Here is an 18,647-nt window from a genome sequence, read left to right on the forward strand (position 1 = left end):
TGTCACACACTTATAAGCAAACATTACAAATGTTGTCCTTTTGCGATGTTGGATGCGATGTGCGCTGTACAGAGCATCTGCTAGTCGAGCACTTTTTGTTACAGTACATTTGCAATTTATTGTTGCACTTGATAAACTTTAACCTTTGGCTTGTTATTGCATAACCTGTCACAAAATGAGCAGCGCTTCGGTCAGCTTTTGGTCAACTATTCCAATCTCCTGTGGCTAGCTTAACCTTTGGCTCCAGCTGATCATTGACTCAATGTTTTTGTTTTTGGCTATTCAAGGCTTTCAATGTCATCAATATCTTTTGCTATTGTGCGCCTTTTGCTCGCTTCTCATTTTTCTGTTCTAGACGCTTCCAGACCCCAATCTATGGGCGGGGCAAGCACCTGGCGTGCATGGCTTCTGTTGCTGTTGATGCTGCTGCTGCTTCTGGCGAATTGTTGACAACTGTGTCGGCCTACAGATATTGCTTATTGTCACTCGATTAGGGAAAACACACACCCACACACGCACACACGCGCACTTGCTGGGTGAAGGTACTCTCTGTCGGCTGCTGACCCGGTTGCAGCCAGAGACATTTGCGTGCGAAGGCAAAGGTTCATCAGCTCCTGGGCTTGGTGTTTCATAGATCTGATGACGTCACAGAACACCTCAATCAACTGTGAAATGTAGCGCAAAATTAAATTGGCATTTCCAATGTGTTTTAACAAGCTGTAATCCTCTAGCCTGCAGCAAAAGCTGTCAGCCAGGCATGAACCTGACCATGCAAAAAAAAAAACAAAAACAAGTGCGGGAGTTGGGGCGGGCCCAACTAGGATATATACTAAGCACAGCTCCGAAAAATGCATCTGTGGGGAGCTAGGAGAGCGAAGGGTTCAATTGAATCAGCCATTGACGCTGATCAAGAATTTATATATGATATTTGTTGTCGGAGAAGTATTATTTGTCTTTTATATACAGAAACATTATTCCCTTTCACTCATATTCAAAGGGTTCAGAGTACAAAAACACAGAAAAACATTTGAATTTTAAAGCAACTGCTGTTTATTCAAATGTCAATCGTAAAAATCACTTTCTATATAGCTTGAAGGGAGTGTGTGAGAGAAAGAATGTGTAAGCGGGATAGAGGGAGCTCCAAGCCCATGGGCCAGATGCATGGGCTTTAACATACTCAGCCGCTGGGCTCAGCGGTGGGCCAACAACAAAGCTGCGCACAGTTGCTGCCGGCAGCAAAGTGCGACGCGGCACAGTGTGGTGCACGATGGTGGTGGTGGTGCTCTGATGGGTAACAGCGAGGGCTGGGCGTGATTAAAGCTCAAAAGTGCCAACAACAAGCATGGGCAAATCTGAAAAGGGTCACAATTAAGAGCTGAGAGTTCGGCTTTTAGCCAGATTCACTTACCAAATGCAGCTGCATTTTCTCGCGCTTAATTCTGTGGAGATTCTGTGTCCGTTTGCCCTTTGCAGAGCAAGTGCAGCTTTTATAGCTGGCTCGCATGGGTTCTGGTTTTCAATTGACACTGGGCGAGTCCAGACGACCGGGCGGTTGTTTGACTGAGTCCAGGGTGTCTCTTAGTCCCTTCTTGTGTATTAATGTTTTGCTCGGACAACAATGAAGCCGTCTGTTGATTTTATTGATTTGCTGTGGAGAGTCGGGCAGGTATCGAAAGGAACACGCTCAAATGATTGCAATTGCGAATTCTTTATTCCAAACAAAAAGTAAATAGATATAAGAGTAAAGACAGAAAAGAGCATAGAAAATGGCAGCTACAGAGTGTCAAAGGCAGACGAGAGTATGTCAAGTACAGATAGAAGTTGTGTTAGCTAGTAGAAGAAGAATCAGTTGTAATTTGGCAACGATGTGTTTTTTCTCTTTGGTTTCATCTTGTTGTTGTCGTTGTTGTTGTTCGTCCTCTGAACTAGTGCCGCAGGAGCACCACACGAGGATCGGCGGCGAGTGTCCAAACCAGCGGCTGCTGCTGGCGCACAAGCTGTGTGGTGCGCACAGCGGGACTCACAATGGGCGTGACCAGACGTTGATGCTCATGCACCACCGTCTGGCTCTGATGGGACACAGCGGTGGGCACATGCTCCACCAGCTCACCAACCTTGGCCAGCGTCGGCTCCTGTATGGTCAGCACGCTGCGCAGGCCCGAGCGGGCGGCCACAATAAGCGGCAGTGGCACGGAGACGGGCACGGCGGAGACGAGGCGAGAATCGGCGCTGGAAGATTCGGATAGAGCCTGGTCCAGCTCCGGTTCGGCGGCGGCGGCGGCGGCGCTGCTCTCGGCCAGCTCAGGGGGCTCCTCGCTGGCGGTCAGCGGCAATGCCTGCGAGGATTTGCTGCTGCTCAGTGCCACCAGATTGGCAGGCCATTCCAGGGAGCCGGCGCTGGCTGCGGCCACAAAGATGAGCACGAAGGCAAACAGGCTCAGGCGCTGCGAAGCAGTAAAAGCAATTGGAAGAGCTGACTTCGGTCAAAGGAAACACGCGACTTACCAGCTTGAACATGATCTCAATGAAGGCAGCTAAATGATGACTGATGCTCTAACCGCAGCTAATCCCAGCTTTTATAATAGCCGTTGCGCCTCACTAAATCGAAAGGGGAAAAATATAAATGCAACGCGGATGACGTCAAACTTGAACCGGGAACATTTATTGATGCATTTTAAAATTTGTATACACAGATTGGAGGAGCTTCATCTAAAGCAGATCGTCCGGCAGTGGTATATCGCACTTCTGCTGCTCCTTCAGCCAGAACTTCTCGAGATAGCTGATCGGATCTCGCGGCTGGTCGCGTGCCAGCCCCAGCATGCCCTCCATCAATATGGGCACCACCTCCTGCTGCAGATAGGCGCGTTGCTCGCTGCCGGAGCGATAATGTGGCGGCCGCTCGCATGCGGGCTTCACAGCTTCCTTTGGCTTCTTCGGCGGTTTCTCTATGGGATCACATACAACCGGCTTTGGTGGTTTGATCTTTGGTTCTGGTTTCGGTTTCTTTGGCAGATCTTTGGGACAGCACATTACCCGCTTTTTCTTGGTTTTTTTGGACGTATCATCCCAGTCGTCTAGTTGGTTGTCCGGCATTTTGTTGGAATCGAATGTGATTTTCAGCTGGCTGAAATTAAATTGAATAAAATTTGTGCTGACGTGATACAAATATATTTTGGGAACTATTTACCTATAGTGTATTTAAAGCTACTCAGTTAATTCATGTTCTGATGAGAAAAAGACTGATTTGTGGATCCATAGGACTTATCCATATTTTATTTCTTCTATCTGAACTAAGCGCTCTTTCATACTCTAATGTTGAACAAGTAAGAGGCTCTAGTCGGGAGCTCCCCACTAGGGGATACCCTGAACTCTCTTCTACCAACACCAAATGCACAGTAATAAAAAAAATACTATGCTATTCTATAAGCTAAATGTCAGCTTTGGTGACTCTAGCTCATATAACTTACGAGATTTGCTCAAAAAACAGGATTTCGATATCGATTTTTATCAGTTACTTGGAAACGGGTCTTGCTATCGATTATCGGAATCAAAATCGTACTTCGCGGGCACTAGGAGGACCTACATTAAAAATGAAGTTTCTCGCTTTAATAGCTTCTGAGATCGTTGCGTTCATACATACGAACAGACAGACGGATATGGCTAGATCGACTCGGCTGTTGATGCTGATCAAGAATATATACACTTTATGGGGTCGGAGACGTTTCCTTCTGCCTGTTACATACATTTGCACAAATACATTATACCCCTTTTACCCATTTTTAAATGGGTTTAGGGCATAAAAATGGTATGCTGCTTCTGATAATAGAAAATGTATATATCGAATTCAGCTGTATTGCAACACTATATCTTGTAGTTGCCAGAGGAAGAATCGTTCAAATCTGTTGATCAAATACTATATAAAAAAATTAAAAGAATTCTTTTCATTATACCCTGTAAAGGCAATAAATCAGGGCTTATTTAAGTTTTTGCAATGGATTTCTTTTATTTCGAAACAATTCTCGCCGCAGTACTGATACAACCAAGCTACGCGCACACACACACGCACACACACACACGCACACACACACACGCACACACACATACGCACACACATACATACACGCACATGGAGTACTACATATTAAACCCGTTTTTGCACAGCGGCCACGCTCGCGGATTCCTGCTTGTCTCTAAGCCGATTAGCGCTTAGGATCCGATGTAATCGGAGCTGTCGCTGGGGCTGGGCTAACGAAGCGAAACATCTGCCGATTGAATGCGCACCGTGGGTAACTTAAGCCGCTTAGTAGCCGGATGGATGGATGGATGGAGGCATGCCCCGGCTCGGTCCACTCGAATGCCTGTCGCTCTCCATATAGATATATACATATGCAATATAGATATCTATGCAGGTTCAATCAAATTTAGTAAACGACACCCGTTTAGGTATTGGTTGTCGTTTGAAAAACTTGGTCAAGTCCGCATAGAGGCCACCAAATAAGGCATAGCACAGGCGATTCTCCAGCCGCCAAATTAGATGATCCACACGATAGAACAGGGCCAGAAACTTGAAGCTCACGAGCCCGAGCAGCGCGTAAAGCTGCAGCTGACGTCCGCAGAGTCCAAACAGCAGCTGGCTGCGATTTAGCTGGAGCAGGTAGAGCCCGGAGATGGCCATCGCCAGCTTGGAGTTGCTGTGTTTTGTTTGTTTTGATAGTGTCATCAGTTTTGGAGCTTGCAACATGCGGCAGACTCACGTGCTCAACTTTATATAGGCGGCGGGTTTCATCTGGCATCGATTGATGAGCAGCGCGGCCACGGGCTTCAGGAACTCGGCGCCACTTCCGATCACCGTGCCAATAATTAGAACAGGCACCAGAGAATTCTTGCCATACACCTTGCTCGCCAGATGTACGCCCCGTTCGATGTGCAGCACCTGGCTGAGCGCGGCGACAGGTGCCACAAGGCAGCGAAATGGCACAGTCCGGGCCACAGCGTGCGCCACATCCAACGGACTATAGAACATGATATACCAGGCGACCGTGCAGAGCATCACATCATGGTAATTGCTGAGCGGTTCCAGTGGCAATGTGCCAAGCAACAGATTGACCAGTATATCGCCCGAATAGGACACCAGTATATGGGTTAGCCAGAGCACAAAGGGTCGCATCTCCAGGCAGCTGCGTTCCCCAGCTGAGCTCTTGGCCAGCTCGTCGCGCAGCTGCAGCGCAATGAAGGCGTAGTGCAGGCTCCGGAAAATGATGTGATTGGATAGATTTTTGAGAATTTGCTGCGAGGACATAGTTGGGTCCACACCCATCAACCGGCGCCGCTTCCTTTGCCCACCCACGGTTCTTCTTCTGTTCGCGTTCGGTTCGGTTCGGAGTCGTTGAAGTTGAAAGCTCACTTGAATTTCGAGACGGTTTTCAAATTGTTTACTTAATTTTTAAAAAAAAACTTAAACTGCGAGAAATAAAAAATGCTAAACAAACTTTAACTGAGTGTGCGTGTGCGTGTGTGCCTGACCCAGGGCTCGAGAGGCGCGCAACAAAGAGGCGTAGCTTATGTTGCGCACCGGCTTAATCCTGGGCAGCATCTGGTGCACCACCGGGCGTGCGGCATATGTCAGATGTGCGGGTGTATGGCTGCCACTTAGCTGCAGCTGCGGCGCCTCCAACCCCGCCAGCCGTCGCTCGTTTGCATTGACAATGCGCACTGTAGACGGGGCCAGCTGCAGGATTATCTGTGATGGCGGCGACGGCGGCGATGGCAGCGACGGCGGCTTCGTCGTCAAGCGCACAAAGCTCTGATGCGAAATGGCGCTGGCGCTGCCCGGCCCGGCCAGGCTGTGCAGAATTGTGGCTGTCCAGCTGGGCTCCAGTGTCAGAGTGAGGAGGAGGAGCAGGAGGTGCGGCAGCAACTGTTGATCCCCTGTGCGGATGCGCATGCTGAATAGTCGAGTGGCTGTCCGGGCAACAAATAAACCCAACCGACTTGTGCTTTAAGCGTTTTTATAGCTAATCGGATTGACAGACTCTTGAGCTGCAGTTAAGGTCGCCAGCAGCCGGCAGCTGTCAGCTCGTAACCCTAGTCTTATGGCCGAACCCTTGTATATGGTTAATTAATTAATCAAGTATCGAAAAAGTGCTTCAATCCAAACGCAACGCACTTAGAGCTTCAATTACGCGCCTCCGGCTAATTTTTAAGGGGGGAGCATAATAGAGGCGGCAGAGGAGGGGTATATTGCCTGGGAGAGAGACAGAGAGAAACTGTGTAAAAAGCTAAGTAACACACATAAAATAGGTAAATGGGATTATTTTGGGCACCTGACTGCAAGATACCCTGTAACAAGCTAGGCAGGCCTTACTAGAAATAATATACAGTTTTTTGTGCATTAAAGATATCTGTTAACCAAAATTCAGGGTATGTCGTGCATATAAGAGATATAATTTGTTATAAATTAAATAAACTATATTAAAGTATCTGAATTCATAACTCACATACCAAATTTAATGCCTCTGACTCTATAGTTTCTGAGATCTGCTCCAAAAGGGGTTAGTAAAATTTTATATATACATATTTTAAGGCTAGTAGCTTGACGACAGATATATCTCTTATATTGATAGATAGATATATATTGGGGCCTCAAGCCCTTCTGCTTACAGAATTGACAAAGCAAATAGAAATTGAAATTTTGATTTTAAAGTCCCATTATTTTCGATTTCCAATTCAATATTTTTTTTATCAAATTAATCCTTATGGTCTATTTTTTATGTAAACCTATCAAAAAATTTAAAATTCTTGAAGGGTTTGGACCAGCGACCGCTCGCTTGTTAGTCCGACGCTCAGACTTACGTCCTGATCTTTCCGTAATATAATTCTAGCGTTTTGCTCGCTTCTTCTGCTTGAAGCTACCCCTTATTATCGCTGTCTATTTATAGGGTATTTAAAAGCAAAAAGATTTCAGCTTCAAGCTGCGAAGGGGGCGACCAACCTTCAGCGGGTTGCGCATGCGTTGCCGTCGCAGCCACTCGCACCACCAGCACCACTCGCACCACAATTCATTGTTGTTGTTGTTTCTAGTTGTTGCTAGTTGTTGTTGCTAGTTGTTGTTGTTATTGTTATTACTACAATATTTGCGGCATTCGCTCGTATTTATTTATACATTTTCGTTTTTATTTCTTTACGTAAAACGTCCAAGTTGAGACACTCCCACAATTGCAAGATAACCGACAGCCAGAGGCGTCGCTAACATTTCGACACCCGCAATTGCGCCCCCTTCGCTTTGGGCCACTAAGCCACTGTTTAGGCCAACAATTGCTTTACTGTGATTTCATGGCACAGCAATTCACACTGCCGTTCAGTTTGACTTTGCCACTCGCTACGTTTTCGTGTTTATTGAGGCTGGCAATACGAAAATCCAAAAAAAAATTAAGCCGCCCACCTCATCTAATACTCTGCCTACGACAATGCGGCGTTTGGTGAGTTTTGTGTCCAAAATAAAAGCTATGTACCTATGCCGAACTCCACCCTTGCAGTTGCTTTTGGGACTGCTGGCTCTGGTGCTGGCCCGGCCCAGGCAGGAGGCGCAGCTGCTCATCGACTCGGCTCCCTCGGTGGTCTCTTATCAGGGCTCCTCGCAGACGCACACACGGTTTGTCATCGCGCCCATGGGTCGTGCCTTGGGCTATGTGGAGCCCACGAATGTGAATCGGACATTTCATACACATCCAAATGAATCGAACTATTCAGCTGGCCATGAGCTGTTCCAGCCCAGGCCCGTTTATGTGCCCTAGTCGTATTAGTCAAATGTCATTCGTTAGGCTGTGTCATGTTTTACACATACATGTATATAATAGAAAGGGGCTCTGTACTAATATAATCAAAATACATGCATACATACATAACCAAAATTAAATTGTACGCTCCTCTGACGTATATTGTATATATATATATGTATATATATTTTGTATATCGAGATATTGTTGAACTAGTACACAAAACATGTCGTTTTTGCCACAAGCCGGACGGCGATATTCGCGTCTGCCGACGCCGGACTCGATGCTGAAATTGGTGCAAGCCTCGGAGAACAGCATGGAGGATTCCGCTCTGGAGTTCTATGAAAAGTGTAATCTGACCTGGCGTGCTCAGTATACGAATCCCTCGCTCGCGCGCCTGAGCATCGGCACCGAGTTTCTGCCCGCGAAGAGTGGCAAGCGACAGAAGTCGTCACAGTACACGACGAACGGCGATACGGACTCGGAGAATCAACAGAATGGTAATAGAACCTATCGAATTTATCGTGAATCCGAGTTACTCGAACTGTTGCCGGATATCGATTCGGACTATGAGAATTTCGTGCCGATCGGCTCGTTCACGCTTAATTAAATTTCAAATGTTTATGTTTTATACTCCTCCATAACTCCAAAATCTGCACACCCCGAAATTCTCTCGTACAAACTCGACTCTCATCTTTATTCTTAACCTCAATCGCAGGTTGGTCTTGTTTAATCAATCGCTGCCGCATCTAAAAGCTGCCGGTCAGCGACTGATCAGTCCAAAGGGATCCGGCTGCTCTTTTATATATCTGTGTGCCTTGTATCACATGACGCTCTTCAGATCTCGCTCGCTCTCGCTCTTGTGTTCTCTCGCTCTCTTTCACTCACACTGACGTTTCTTTCTGTGAAATAAATGTGCATTTCATCGTATTTTCACAATCTGTAAGCCTTAGCCGCGACCTTCGGCGGTTCCATAGCCCAAGTCTTGGCCATGTTTCAATCTGAGCCTCCTTGAAGGTTGTCGCTTTGTGCCCTGTTTGACTGATTGTAGTTAAAATTAGTGTTGTGACTCGCGCATGATTGATGTCGTGACACGGCACGACTCAAGTCGAAACTAGTTTCGTGCGTGTTCACGCGATTAGCACGCACTCAACTAAATTGATTTTCTTATAATCATATTCGTTCCATATTCGGATTCTATACAGCTTACCCACATTGTTCCCTTGTGTGCATTTCACGGATTGATTGATTGATGATAAGCGCACATTAGTCAGTTATAGTGATGTAAACAGCATTTCTGGTTATGTATGAATCGGACAACTTGATTGACTGACTGACTTACTGACTGATTGATGAACAATGTACGGCACAAACTGTTCGAACTTGAAAGCAGAATTACTCACAGTTGTTAACTATTGTGATAGGTGTGAAATTACCGCTAAAAAAATGTAAAATTCCAGCCGCAAGTGTGGAAAATTGGTGGAAAACAGTTGTATGATACAGTGAAAATAATTGGTAACCTGTTTCACGCCTTTCGTCAAATCCAGGCGGGTGGAAGCTAAGGTTTGAAAGATAAATTTTCGACATCAAAAGTTATAAATACGTGTGCACCCAAATCGTTGAAGAATTCCACTTCCAAAAACGGAAAGTGGGTGGAAATATGATTTAAAATTTAATGCAAAATAAAATGATGTTTAATCTATGTTTAAAAAAAAACGTCGTTGATTATTATAATGTTATGCTAATTATGAATATATATAGGGCTTACAAAAAAAAACAATTTTTCACGAAGGTCATCGTGTCGTGTCACGCAGCTTGCAACACATCTCTGGCAGGCCTAAAAAGCGCGAAACTTCATCTGTGCAAAGCGAAGACTCCCCTTTTGTCTAATGCCCAGTTCAAGTTCAATGTTGAACCCGCAAAAAAAAAATTATTTATAATTATTTGCTCAAAACAAGTTTGCAAATTTGTTTTGCGTTTGCTTTTTTGTTTGACTCGGTTTGTTTGTGTGTGCTTGAAGGACATTTTGGCAAACATTTTAACGATATAAAAGGCCGGACCAGGTGCCTCAACAGCAACAGTCACTCGTCAGCTTCTTTCCGAGTAAACCAAACAAAAAAAAAACCCAATTTTAAAAATGTTCCGCTTTGTAAGTAGCTGAAAAGTAATCCTTCCAAGGAAACTTATTATTGCTGATTTCAAAATAGATTGCCATCTGTGCCCTGGCCACCATTACCGCAGCTGCGCCTGGTTTCGTGGAGGAGCATCATGTGGTGGCTGCACCAGTTGTCGCCAAGGTGGGCGCTGTGGTTCACAGTGCACCCGTGGCCACCTCCCATCAGAGCTTCACGCAGTTCCACAACCAGGCGGTCATCACGCCCGTGGTCAAGCATGTTGTGCCCGTTGTCAAACATGTGTCACCCGTAGTTCCTGTGGTCAGTCATGTAGCTCCAGTGGTGCCCGTTGTCAAGCATGTGGCTCCCGTTGTGCACCACCAGACCTATGTGGCTCCCGTGTCCGTTGTCAAGACTCTGCCGCATGCCGTCTCCCACCAGAGCCACACACAGATCCACCAGAAGACCATCGTCAGCCCAGTCCTCAAGACCATCGCAACTCCAGTGGTGCCCGTGGTGAAACATGTGGCCGTTGCTCCCGTCGCTCACGTCTACCACCATTAAGAACATTTTTTTTTTTTATTGATTTTGTGGAATTGTTGATTATTTGAATAAATTGTGAATATTGAACGAAGTAAAAGATTTATTATCATTTTATTAAATTTATGGAATTAGTATATTCATATTTTTTGATTACTTTTATACTTGTAATATATTTAAGATAATATATTTATTTCTATTGGTTTCCCAGGCCATCGAGGGACTTGTGCTAATTAATCAGCGAAGTGCGTCATTCCAAAATGAAATCCTACCGGGGTATGTTATGCATAAATAACTATTAGTATATATTTCCCATTTATTCTGTTTGTTCAAGTTCGATTCTAAAGGTTTTCGCTATATTTAATTAAAATCTGTCAAATGATTCTATCAAAATTGTGCTCTATTGAAATCCATTTCGTCAAAGTCTCGATTCTATTCGACTTTTTCTATGCACCCGTCATTGAATTTATTTCCCAAGTATTCTATTTCCGTTCAATTAGTTCTCATCTATTTTGTTTGATGCTAATTTTTTGGTCACGTTTCTTTTCACTAAGCTTTCTAAGCATTTACAATTAATTGAGATAGGCACTTGGAACAAAAGATTCCACACAAATAGAAGACCATTTCCTTTGCTTACACATTTTTGACAGATGTCTAATATGAGGCTATTTATAGTGTTGCAAAGGACTTGCTAGAGCTATATAGTGTTAGGAAACTGTATCTGTTATATTTGAATTTTAAATTCGTTAAACCTTATATTAATTTGCAACTGCATTTCTTTAAGGTAATCTGACATATCGGGTTTTTCCAGAAAGAACCGATATATCAGACTTTTGGCAAAATTAATTGTTATGCCCTGTAAAAAGGGGAGGAAGGGTATCATGAAATTGTACAAATGCTTCTAACAGCTTATATGAACCATATCTGACCTGATAATGTGTGTATATTCCTGTTTGGCAGATTGAGATTAAACCCAACTATCGATAACTTCCTAATCTCCCAAAATCGATAAATATCGATATCCAGTTGCAGTTTTTGGTTTATATATCGAATATTTTAAAAGCTAGATACACCAAAATTGATATTTAGTTATCCTAGAGCAAACATATAATTAGTATCTTTTACTTTTGGATACTTTCCCCCCTAAATTGAAAACAATGAAATGTTCGAGTTTGAAATCTGCGTTTAATTGTTTCGTATATTGCTGAACTATTTGTAAATTTCTGAGAACGTTTAGCTATTTACTTGTGGATGGCAGTGTAGGCGACTGGAGCGCTGACCACAGTCTTGAGCAGTGGAGCCGAGTGCACCACGGGCACAGAGTGCACAGAGTGCACCACCGGGGCAGCTGCATAGGTGTGGACGAGGGGAGTGTGGACAACGGGCGCGGCATGCACCACAGGTGCGGCATGCACAACGGGAGCGGCATGGTAGGTCTGGACGACAGGCACAACAGGCACCTTACGCACCAGATTCACATTGCTCTGATGGGTGATGGCCGAGGAGGCGCTGTGGTCCACATAGGCGGTCTTGGTGAGCACAGCGGGCTGGACAATGGAGTGTGTGGCAGCGAGCAGTCCGGGTGCGGCGGAGGCGACAGCCACGCAGGCAAAGAAGGCGATCTGCAAGGATAGAAGCAAGGATTTGTGGACAGGACATTTGGCATTTGCCTCTGCTGCACTTACGAATTTGAACATTTTTGAGAAAGGTTTTTGCTGTTTGATTTGTGAGTCGATTGCAACTGCTGCTGTTTGGGGCATTGAACGGCTGCTTTTATACAAAGCGGGACAGTTGTTGGCTATTATTATTATAACTATTATTTTTTTGGTAATTTCAATTCTGGTTTTGACTTGGTTGGGCTTGAACTTGAGCTGCCAACCGGTTCGACAGCGGCCAGCTTCTAAGCTTCAGCCAAGTCCAATGGGAAGTTCATGAGTTGACCTAGGTCTGCCATTGTAAAGCGCTTTAGCTGTGTGGGTGTGCGTGTGTGTGTTGTGTGTGTAATAGGAAGCTTATTGTACTTGCGCACCAGCTGACAATTGAATCAGCATCAGCTCAGCTTCCATGCGACTCGTAATTGGCCTTAGCTGTGGGTGCGCTTACGCAAATTGTCAAGTATATGCGTGTGTGTGTGGGTGAGTGTGTGGGAAGTCGTCTTGGTTATCCTGCATCTGCCTTAATCCTTAGTGCATTGCTGACATTTCGTTTTTATCTTTTGCACCAATGCCATCTTGACTGGCATTTGCCAGTCTCCGCATTTCTGCGGCAACCTAATTAAGTTACAATCTCTCACTTTTGCATTGACAGTTGCATTCGAGTGTGCGTGTGTGTGTGTGTGTGTGTGTGTGGTTGCAACAATTGAGTTATTGTGCTGACGCAATCACTAGGTTGCCGTCAGATGCGGCAAGATATCTGCCAGAAGTCGAGCCTCTTGCGAAATCAGCTCATACGAGTTAATACAAGAACTGTTGCGCATGTTCGATGGGAAACAATACAGAAGAATAAAACATGAACTTCCTATGAAAGCTGTACAAGTGTAATGAACGTGTCGTAACATATGTTATGTATCCCAAGAATTAAAACAAATAGTATATCAGGCCATTCTGTTACTCTGGCGAACAGCTCTAAGAAAAGAGTAATTGGAAGAGTTGCCTCTTGTGAAAAGCTTACAGCGTAACGCTTGAATAGTCCATAGAAGTTTCTTATTTTCGGAAATAAAGTCTGAAACGCAGTGCTAATGGTTATATGACTGTTAAAGGATATTATTCTACTGGACGCTAATATATGTAGGAACCAAAAGGAAGGTATATTTTATATTTTAATCGACTACTCGATCGCTTTATCAACCTGCCATAGTTCGAATAAGATCCACCGAGTCAATTACTTAACCTTTAAACCTTCTACCGGTATTTCTTAATCACACACGATCATGTGAATCAAATGGATTAAGATCAATTCAAAATGATTGACTATATAAAAAATGAACACTAAAAATTGTTCTTAAGAATACTGTATAAAACAATTAAAAGTATTTCTTATATAATATAATAGTAAATTAAAGAGCAGATGTGAAAAAATCATGAGGAAACTCATCAAACTTTTTCACAATATGTTTGTTTTATAAAACCACAAAAAAAGAGACCTAAGCCTTGCCGACCTTAATAGATAAATTGTCTAATTGATGGAGTCATTAAGGCAACGGAACAGCCAAGTTCCGGGTTCGATTATCAGATGGATGTTATAATGACTCCGCCGAAGGCCAAAACCTTTAATATATTTTTCAATATATATTTTTTGTTAATTATCTATAACTTTGGGAACAGCTATACAATAGCTTAAAGAGCTTCTTTTGTGATATCTGGATTTAACGCCTGATTGAAACTCGCTTTGAAAAAGGTTTATCAAATCTACAACTTGACCCAGTTTTCAATGCGACCCAATTTCTGTAATAACCAGAACACACCTGAAAGATGCTGCCTTACGTTTTGTTGTTGGGAAACAAAATGGGGCTAAGCGGGGGAGTGGGGGATGGAGGGAGGAGAAGCACACACAAACAATACGAAATAAATTATACACATTGCAATTGGAGCTGCAGCATTCAAATTGAAGCAAAATTGCAACATCGACAGCCGCGCAATCGTGGTCACAGATCCAGTTGATGTTGATTGTTATTGTTGATTGTCGTTGTTTTTGTGTCTCTGATTCATGGCCAAACCCAAAAGCAAGACGCACACATGTTGTTGTTGTTGTTGCTGTTGGAGCCATAAAAAAAAAAGCACTACCAAGTGCAGCTGCCGCCGTTAAGTGCCCACTTGAGGAGCTCCGTCTCAGGCCCTATGTCAAGGTTAAGCCACGGACGAGACAAGCCCCACGCGTACTTAACCCACAATTTTTTGACAAGATTTCCAATTTTTTTTATATGTCTTGTAATGTCTCGCCGCGCGCCGTGACAGTTACACGTACTTAAGATAAACATCTCAGTAAAATAAATGATTTGTTTTCGAAAATGAAATACGCGAAGACTTTACACGAGTCGCCGCCGCTCTTCAGCTTCGTCGTAAATCCTAATTTGTGCTGTGGTAACTGCAGTTCAACTCGTCTGCCGTCTGCTGTGGATGGACTCTGGCTTTCTGACCAGGTTTCAAGCAATGCAATCGATCACTTGGAGCTCGGTTCAGTGGTTTTCAGATACTAAACAGGGAGAGGCCTGAGCAGGTGGTGTGCATCCTGCGGTCTAGCTCTATACAGGGTGTTTTCTCCCTTTTACTCCTTTGCGTGAGGAAGTTTTCACAACTATAAAAAATAAAGTATCCTAGCTTCCTTACGGTTATTGTTCGTTAATGATCAATCAATCCGTCATTCAATCAGCCTTTCAGTTAGTCAAAGTCGGCAGATATATAGATTTAGAGATTTCATTAATATAAAGATTTTGTGGCCGTATGACTGAATCTCTTAAACTTAGTCGAAAGACCTCATAACAATTATATCTTCTCACATTGAGGTTAATGTTTGTTTTTTGATGCTTGGATATTCCTTTTAGCAAGACAGACGCGATCTTCAAGTCCTTAAATATCAAGAGTTTGCATTTTGTATGACTTGTAGACCTTTCCAATTCGTATTGACTTCTCTCTAGCCATAATTATATAACGTATCTCCAGCTGGAAGACTTACCTACAAACCCTAATTACAGTTTGAGCGAACGAGTTGAGCATTCAGTCGCCCAATTGTAGTCTTTAGGCCTTCAGCTAATCCAGCGCAACGAATTGCCAGATTGTCATTTGTTGTCATTTGATAATTTGTCGTTTAATAATTTGGGCCAAATAATTTGTTGGCATTTTGGCACTTTGCTATATAAACGACACTTAGGCCTCAATGTGGCATGAGTTCTTACTGGAGTTCGGTGGCAGCCAATTCAAACTAAGACTAAATCCCATTCAATTGATCCACACAACATGCATAGAGCGGTAAGCCCGAGCACAATTGCACTTCAATACTCTACTGGATATTTAAATACCCTTTCCATCTGACAGTTGCTGTACTCTTTGGCGTTTGTCGCCTGCCTGGCGCTTGTGAGCTCAACTGGAGAGACTCGGTGGTTGCACAGACAAGCTGTGGTTGGCTCCATGGTGGAGCTGGTGCATCCCAACAGCCAGTGCAGCCAACACAATGAGACTTTGTCTTGGGATTTGGATATTCTGCAGACTCTTAGTCCTACCCATTGGAGTCTTATTTACAAGTCGCCAGTTAGCTTAGGTTGAAAATATTGTTAGCTTTGCATAGTTGTTGGTATTTTGTTTGTTTTTATATTTTAAATAAATATATATATTAAATAATTTGGGCACGGTTCTGGAGAATCTATCTCTAAATCTCTTTCATCATCTCTCTCATTTCTCATATCTCTTCATATCTCTCTCTGTCTCTCTTAGACTTTTCAGCTTTATAGTCTTGTGATATTCTTTTCTTCTATAATAATAAAAAACATAATTTATGTTTCAATAATACTTTAAGTATATTTTATTTAATTTTGATTTACTTTATGAGAATAACAAAACAAGTTGGTTTTTAATGGTGTAGAGTGTAGGCCAAAGGAGCTGTGTGCACCACAGACTTGTACAAAGGCGCGGAGTGGACAACGGGCACCACAGGAGCAGCATGGTACACAGGAGCAGCATGGTACACAGGTGCGGCATGGACAGCCACAGCTGGAGCGGAATGGATGGTGGTCTTCACAACTGGAGCTACGACATGTTGGACGACAGGCTTGCTGTGGACCTGGGTGATGCTCTGGTGGGAGACAGCAGATGGAGCGCTGTGAACCACAGTGCCCACCTTGGCCAGGACGGGCTCGTGCAGCACATGATGGGTCTCAATGAGGCCGGCGCTGGCGGAGGCAAAGAGCACAGCAACAATAGCAACCTGTAATCGGATAAAAAGAGATCTTTAAAGACAGTTCCGACTTCTATGTTTCGTTTGCACTTACGAATTTGAACATTTTGAGTTTTGTGTTTTTGGAGAATTTGTTGTTTTACGCAGAAGCTGATGCTATTAACTGATGCTGTTGGGTTCTGCGCGAAACGCTTTTATAGGAGCCTGGCTGCTGGCTAAGGGCTCATATGTCAACAGGTCGTTCACCTTGACTCAACTGAACTTTGATAAGACAGCAGCCGCGGCTGCGTTTGAATCGTGCGTTGCAGTTGTCGGAAATAATTATGGACACGATCGCATTCAAACTAGTTGGCTTCGGGTTTGGCTTCGGGATTCGGCTTGCTTGGGCTGTGGGGTTATTGCTGAGTCTTATTGAAGATTAAAGCTTTGCTTGCCTTTTGGTCTTTTGTGTGTTCACTTCCCCATTGGCAGCTAAGCACGACGCGTTCTATATAAACGCGACTGCAGACTCCAAAAGCATCATCAGTCACAATTCAAAGCTCCTCGAGTCAAGTCCAAGCTACAAACACAAAAACTCAAAATGTTCAAATACGTGAGTTAACTTTAATGGGATATAGATGAGTTATTATTAAAGATGGATTCTTATTAAAACACAGGTTGCTATTGTTGCTCTGCTGTTCGCCTCCGCCAGCGCCGGCCTCATTGAGACCCATCATGTGCTGCACGAGCCCGTTCTGGCCAAGGTGGGCACTGTGATTCATAGCGCACCCTCGGCTGTCTCCCACCAGAGCATCACCCAGGTCCACAGCAAGCCTGTCGTCCAACATGTCGTAGCTCCAGTTCTGAAGACCACCATCCATTCCGCTCCAGCTGTAGCTGTCCATGCCGCTCCAGCTGTGTACCATGCTGCTCCTGTGGTGCCAGTTGTCCACTCCGCGCCTTTGTATAAGTCTGTGGTGCACTCAGCTCCTTTGGCCTACACTCTGCATCATTAGAAGGCGATTGAATGAGAACATCAGCTATTGATTGTGATAGGAAATTTATGATTTTATTTTAATAAAATTTTTCGTTTCATGTAAAAAAGCATTAAGAAAGGGTATAAATAACGCATAGAAATTTGCATATATACGAGAATTGATATTCTATCTTATACAGCAACATTCTTATACTGTCAGTCATTAAGAAAGGGTATAAATAACGCAAAGAAATTTATATATGTAAGAGATTTGATAATGTATCTTATACTATTAGTCTTATAAAGTCGGGGTATTTGCTGTCTAGACAGATTTTACTTGCTGTCTTATACAGCAGTTGTCTTATAAAAGTCAATCGCTGTCTTATACCGCAACAGTCTTATAGATGCAGTTATTTGCAGTCTAATACTAGCAGTCTTTGATTGGCAGATTTGACTTGCTGTCTTATACAGCAGTTGTCTTATAAAAGTCAGTCAATCGTTGTCTTATACAGCAACAGTCTTACAGATGCAGTAATTTGCAGTCTTATACTAGCAGTCTTATAAAATCCAGATACTGGCTATGTAGGCAGATTTGATTGGCTGTCTTGCAGCCGTCTTATACCAGCCTGTGCATTCGTGTAGAAAAAATATTGCATACTTTTTGGCTCGTTAAGAAAATCAAAAGTCTTTAAATTCGCTCGCTATAGGAATTATTTTTGTAAGGACATTTTATTTATTATAATCTTAAACATTTTTTTTGTGATTTTTGTTGTTGCTGTTGTTTCATAAACAGGGCACGTGAAATTTCAGCTGGTTAAATAATGTCAGGAGTGGGATTAGCCGTTGGCTACGTGTGTTCAGCGCGTGTGTGCATGTGTCGGTGTGTGTGTGTGTGTGTGTCCGTCTGTGTCTCAACTTCAAGCCAGCTTTTACCATATGCTCTTCACCAGCACAGGCGAGGGATGCAGCTGACTGACAGAGACATGGGACACTGCGCCGGGCACAACATGAACAACGTGTGGTCCAACAGCGACTGGAGCTGCTGCAAGGACATGTGGTCCAACAACTGTGGGTCCCCAAATGCTGGGTCCAACCACGGTGGGTCCCCAGAGGCCAGAGGGAGCGGGCGCCGGCACAGGTGCTGGAGCGGGGGCAGCAGCCGCCAGGCTCAGCAGAGCAACAAATACGCACTGTCAAAGCGAAATAATTAGAACTGGGATCTGAGGATCTTATCGAGAACTATTTACTTACCAGCTTGAACATTTTATTGTGTCGATAGTTGGTAACGATTTGACATAGAATTGCATTGAACACTTGCCTATTTATACGGAAAATTGCAAAACACAACAGCAGTGCATCAGCCGAGTGTATACTGTT

The 18,647-nt window shown here is 43.9% G+C and overlaps 10 protein-coding genes across 11 annotated transcripts; 4 read left to right on the forward strand and 6 right to left on the reverse strand.

The window, feature by feature from the left end:
- Window positions 1-1,692: 1,692 nt before the first annotated feature.
- LOC135430889 (retinin-like) lies at window positions 1,693-2,663 on the reverse strand. The gene is made up of 2 exons (XM_064685714.1): window positions 2,506-2,663; window positions 1,693-2,444 (listed from the first exon to the last, which is right to left on the reverse strand). The coding sequence occupies exons 1-2, from the start codon at window positions 2,515-2,517 to the stop codon at window positions 1,926-1,928; spliced, it is 531 nt and encodes a 176-aa protein (XP_064541784.1). The 5' UTR covers window positions 2,518-2,663; the 3' UTR covers window positions 1,693-1,925.
- Window positions 2,641-3,205, reverse strand: LOC135430898 (protein dpy-30 homolog). Its single transcript, XM_064685725.1, has 2 exons — window positions 3,188-3,205; window positions 2,641-3,124 (listed from the first exon to the last, which is right to left on the reverse strand). The coding sequence occupies exon 2, from the start codon at window positions 3,091-3,093 to the stop codon at window positions 2,710-2,712; it is 384 nt and encodes a 127-aa protein (XP_064541795.1). The 5' UTR covers window positions 3,094-3,124; window positions 3,188-3,205; the 3' UTR covers window positions 2,641-2,709.
- An 869-nt stretch (window positions 3,206-4,074) lies between these two features.
- Window positions 4,075-5,459, reverse strand: LOC135430985 (trimeric intracellular cation channel type 1B.1). Its single transcript, XM_064685849.1, has 2 exons — window positions 4,755-5,459; window positions 4,075-4,691 (listed from the first exon to the last, which is right to left on the reverse strand). Exons 1-2 carry the CDS (start codon window positions 5,315-5,317, stop codon window positions 4,412-4,414), a joined length of 843 nt encoding a protein of 280 aa, XP_064541919.1. The 5' UTR covers window positions 5,318-5,459; the 3' UTR covers window positions 4,075-4,411.
- Window positions 5,460-7,322: 1,863 nt separating this feature from the next.
- LOC135432038 (uncharacterized) lies at window positions 7,323-7,793 on the forward strand. The gene is made up of 2 exons (XM_064687496.1): window positions 7,323-7,478; window positions 7,536-7,793. The coding sequence occupies exons 1-2, from the start codon at window positions 7,467-7,469 to the stop codon at window positions 7,791-7,793; spliced, it is 270 nt and encodes an 89-aa protein (XP_064543566.1). The 5' UTR covers window positions 7,323-7,466.
- A 67-nt stretch (window positions 7,794-7,860) lies between these two features.
- LOC135432026 (uncharacterized) lies at window positions 7,861-9,288 on the forward strand. Of its 2 annotated transcripts, none has more exons than XM_064687473.1 (2): window positions 7,861-8,275; window positions 9,236-9,288. In XM_064687473.1, the coding sequence occupies exons 1-2, from the start codon at window positions 8,002-8,004 to the stop codon at window positions 9,271-9,273; spliced, it is 312 nt and encodes a 103-aa protein (XP_064543543.1). In that variant the 5' UTR covers window positions 7,861-8,001; the 3' UTR covers window positions 9,274-9,288. The 2 variants fall into 2 exon arrangements, with proteins under 2 accessions (XP_064543543.1, XP_064543552.1); XM_064687482.1 differs by lacking the exon at window positions 9,236-9,288 and adding an exon at window positions 8,494-8,705.
- A 624-nt stretch (window positions 9,289-9,912) lies between these two features.
- Window positions 9,913-10,453, forward strand: LOC135432305 (A-kinase anchor protein 14). The gene is made up of 2 exons (XM_064687942.1): window positions 9,913-9,924; window positions 9,983-10,453. The coding sequence occupies exons 1-2, from the start codon at window positions 9,913-9,915 to the stop codon at window positions 10,451-10,453; spliced, it is 483 nt and encodes a 160-aa protein (XP_064544012.1).
- Window positions 10,454-11,670: 1,217 nt separating this feature from the next.
- On the reverse strand, window positions 11,671-12,126 carry LOC135431575 (A-kinase anchor protein 14). The gene is made up of 2 exons (XM_064686790.1): window positions 12,115-12,126; window positions 11,671-12,051 (listed from the first exon to the last, which is right to left on the reverse strand). Exons 1-2 carry the CDS (start codon window positions 12,124-12,126, stop codon window positions 11,671-11,673), a joined length of 393 nt encoding a protein of 130 aa, XP_064542860.1.
- Window positions 12,127-15,991: 3,865 nt separating this feature from the next.
- Window positions 15,992-16,780, reverse strand: LOC135432335 (retinin-like). The gene is made up of 2 exons (XM_064687994.1): window positions 16,773-16,780; window positions 15,992-16,367 (listed from the first exon to the last, which is right to left on the reverse strand). Exons 1-2 carry the CDS (start codon window positions 16,778-16,780, stop codon window positions 15,992-15,994), a joined length of 384 nt encoding a protein of 127 aa, XP_064544064.1.
- LOC135431611 (larval cuticle protein F1-like) lies at window positions 16,773-17,365 on the forward strand. The gene is made up of 2 exons (XM_064686830.1): window positions 16,773-16,907; window positions 16,972-17,365. Exons 1-2 carry the CDS (start codon window positions 16,896-16,898, stop codon window positions 17,308-17,310), a joined length of 351 nt encoding a protein of 116 aa, XP_064542900.1. The 5' UTR covers window positions 16,773-16,895; the 3' UTR covers window positions 17,311-17,365.
- A 598-nt stretch (window positions 17,366-17,963) lies between these two features.
- Nplp3 (Neuropeptide-like precursor 3) lies at window positions 17,964-18,647 on the reverse strand. Its single transcript, XM_064686741.1, has 2 exons — window positions 18,522-18,647; window positions 17,964-18,460 (listed from the first exon to the last, which is right to left on the reverse strand). The coding sequence occupies exons 1-2, from the start codon at window positions 18,531-18,533 to the stop codon at window positions 18,200-18,202; spliced, it is 273 nt and encodes a 90-aa protein (XP_064542811.1). The 5' UTR covers window positions 18,534-18,647; the 3' UTR covers window positions 17,964-18,199.

The sequence above is a fragment of the Drosophila montana genome, unplaced genomic scaffold (genome assembly GCF_035044405.1).
Source record: "Drosophila montana isolate Dmon_TW-CO22-7 unplaced genomic scaffold, ASM3504440v1 contig_1455_1, whole genome shotgun sequence".
NCBI classification, from domain to species: domain Eukaryota; kingdom Metazoa; phylum Arthropoda; class Insecta; order Diptera; family Drosophilidae; genus Drosophila; species Drosophila montana.

Coding starts and splice junctions, on each gene's coding strand:
- LOC135430985 (XM_064685849.1), bottom strand. CDS start 5,317: ATGGGTGTGGACCCAACTATGTCCTCGCAGCAAATTCTCAAAAATCTA. Junction 4,692..4,754: donor GCCTATATAAAGTTGAGCAC/GTGAGTCTGCCG, acceptor AACAAAACACAG/CAACTCCAAGCTGGCGATGG.
- LOC135432026 (XM_064687473.1), top strand. CDS start 8,002: ATGTCGTTTTTGCCACAAGCCGGACGGCGATATTCGCGTCTGCCGACG. Junction 8,276..9,235: donor CTCGGAGAATCAACAGAATG/GTAATAGAACCT, acceptor GTAAAATTCCAG/CCGCAAGTGTGGAAAATTGG.
- LOC135430898 (XM_064685725.1), bottom strand. CDS start 3,093: ATGCCGGACAACCAACTAGACGACTGGGATGATACGTCCAAAAAAACC.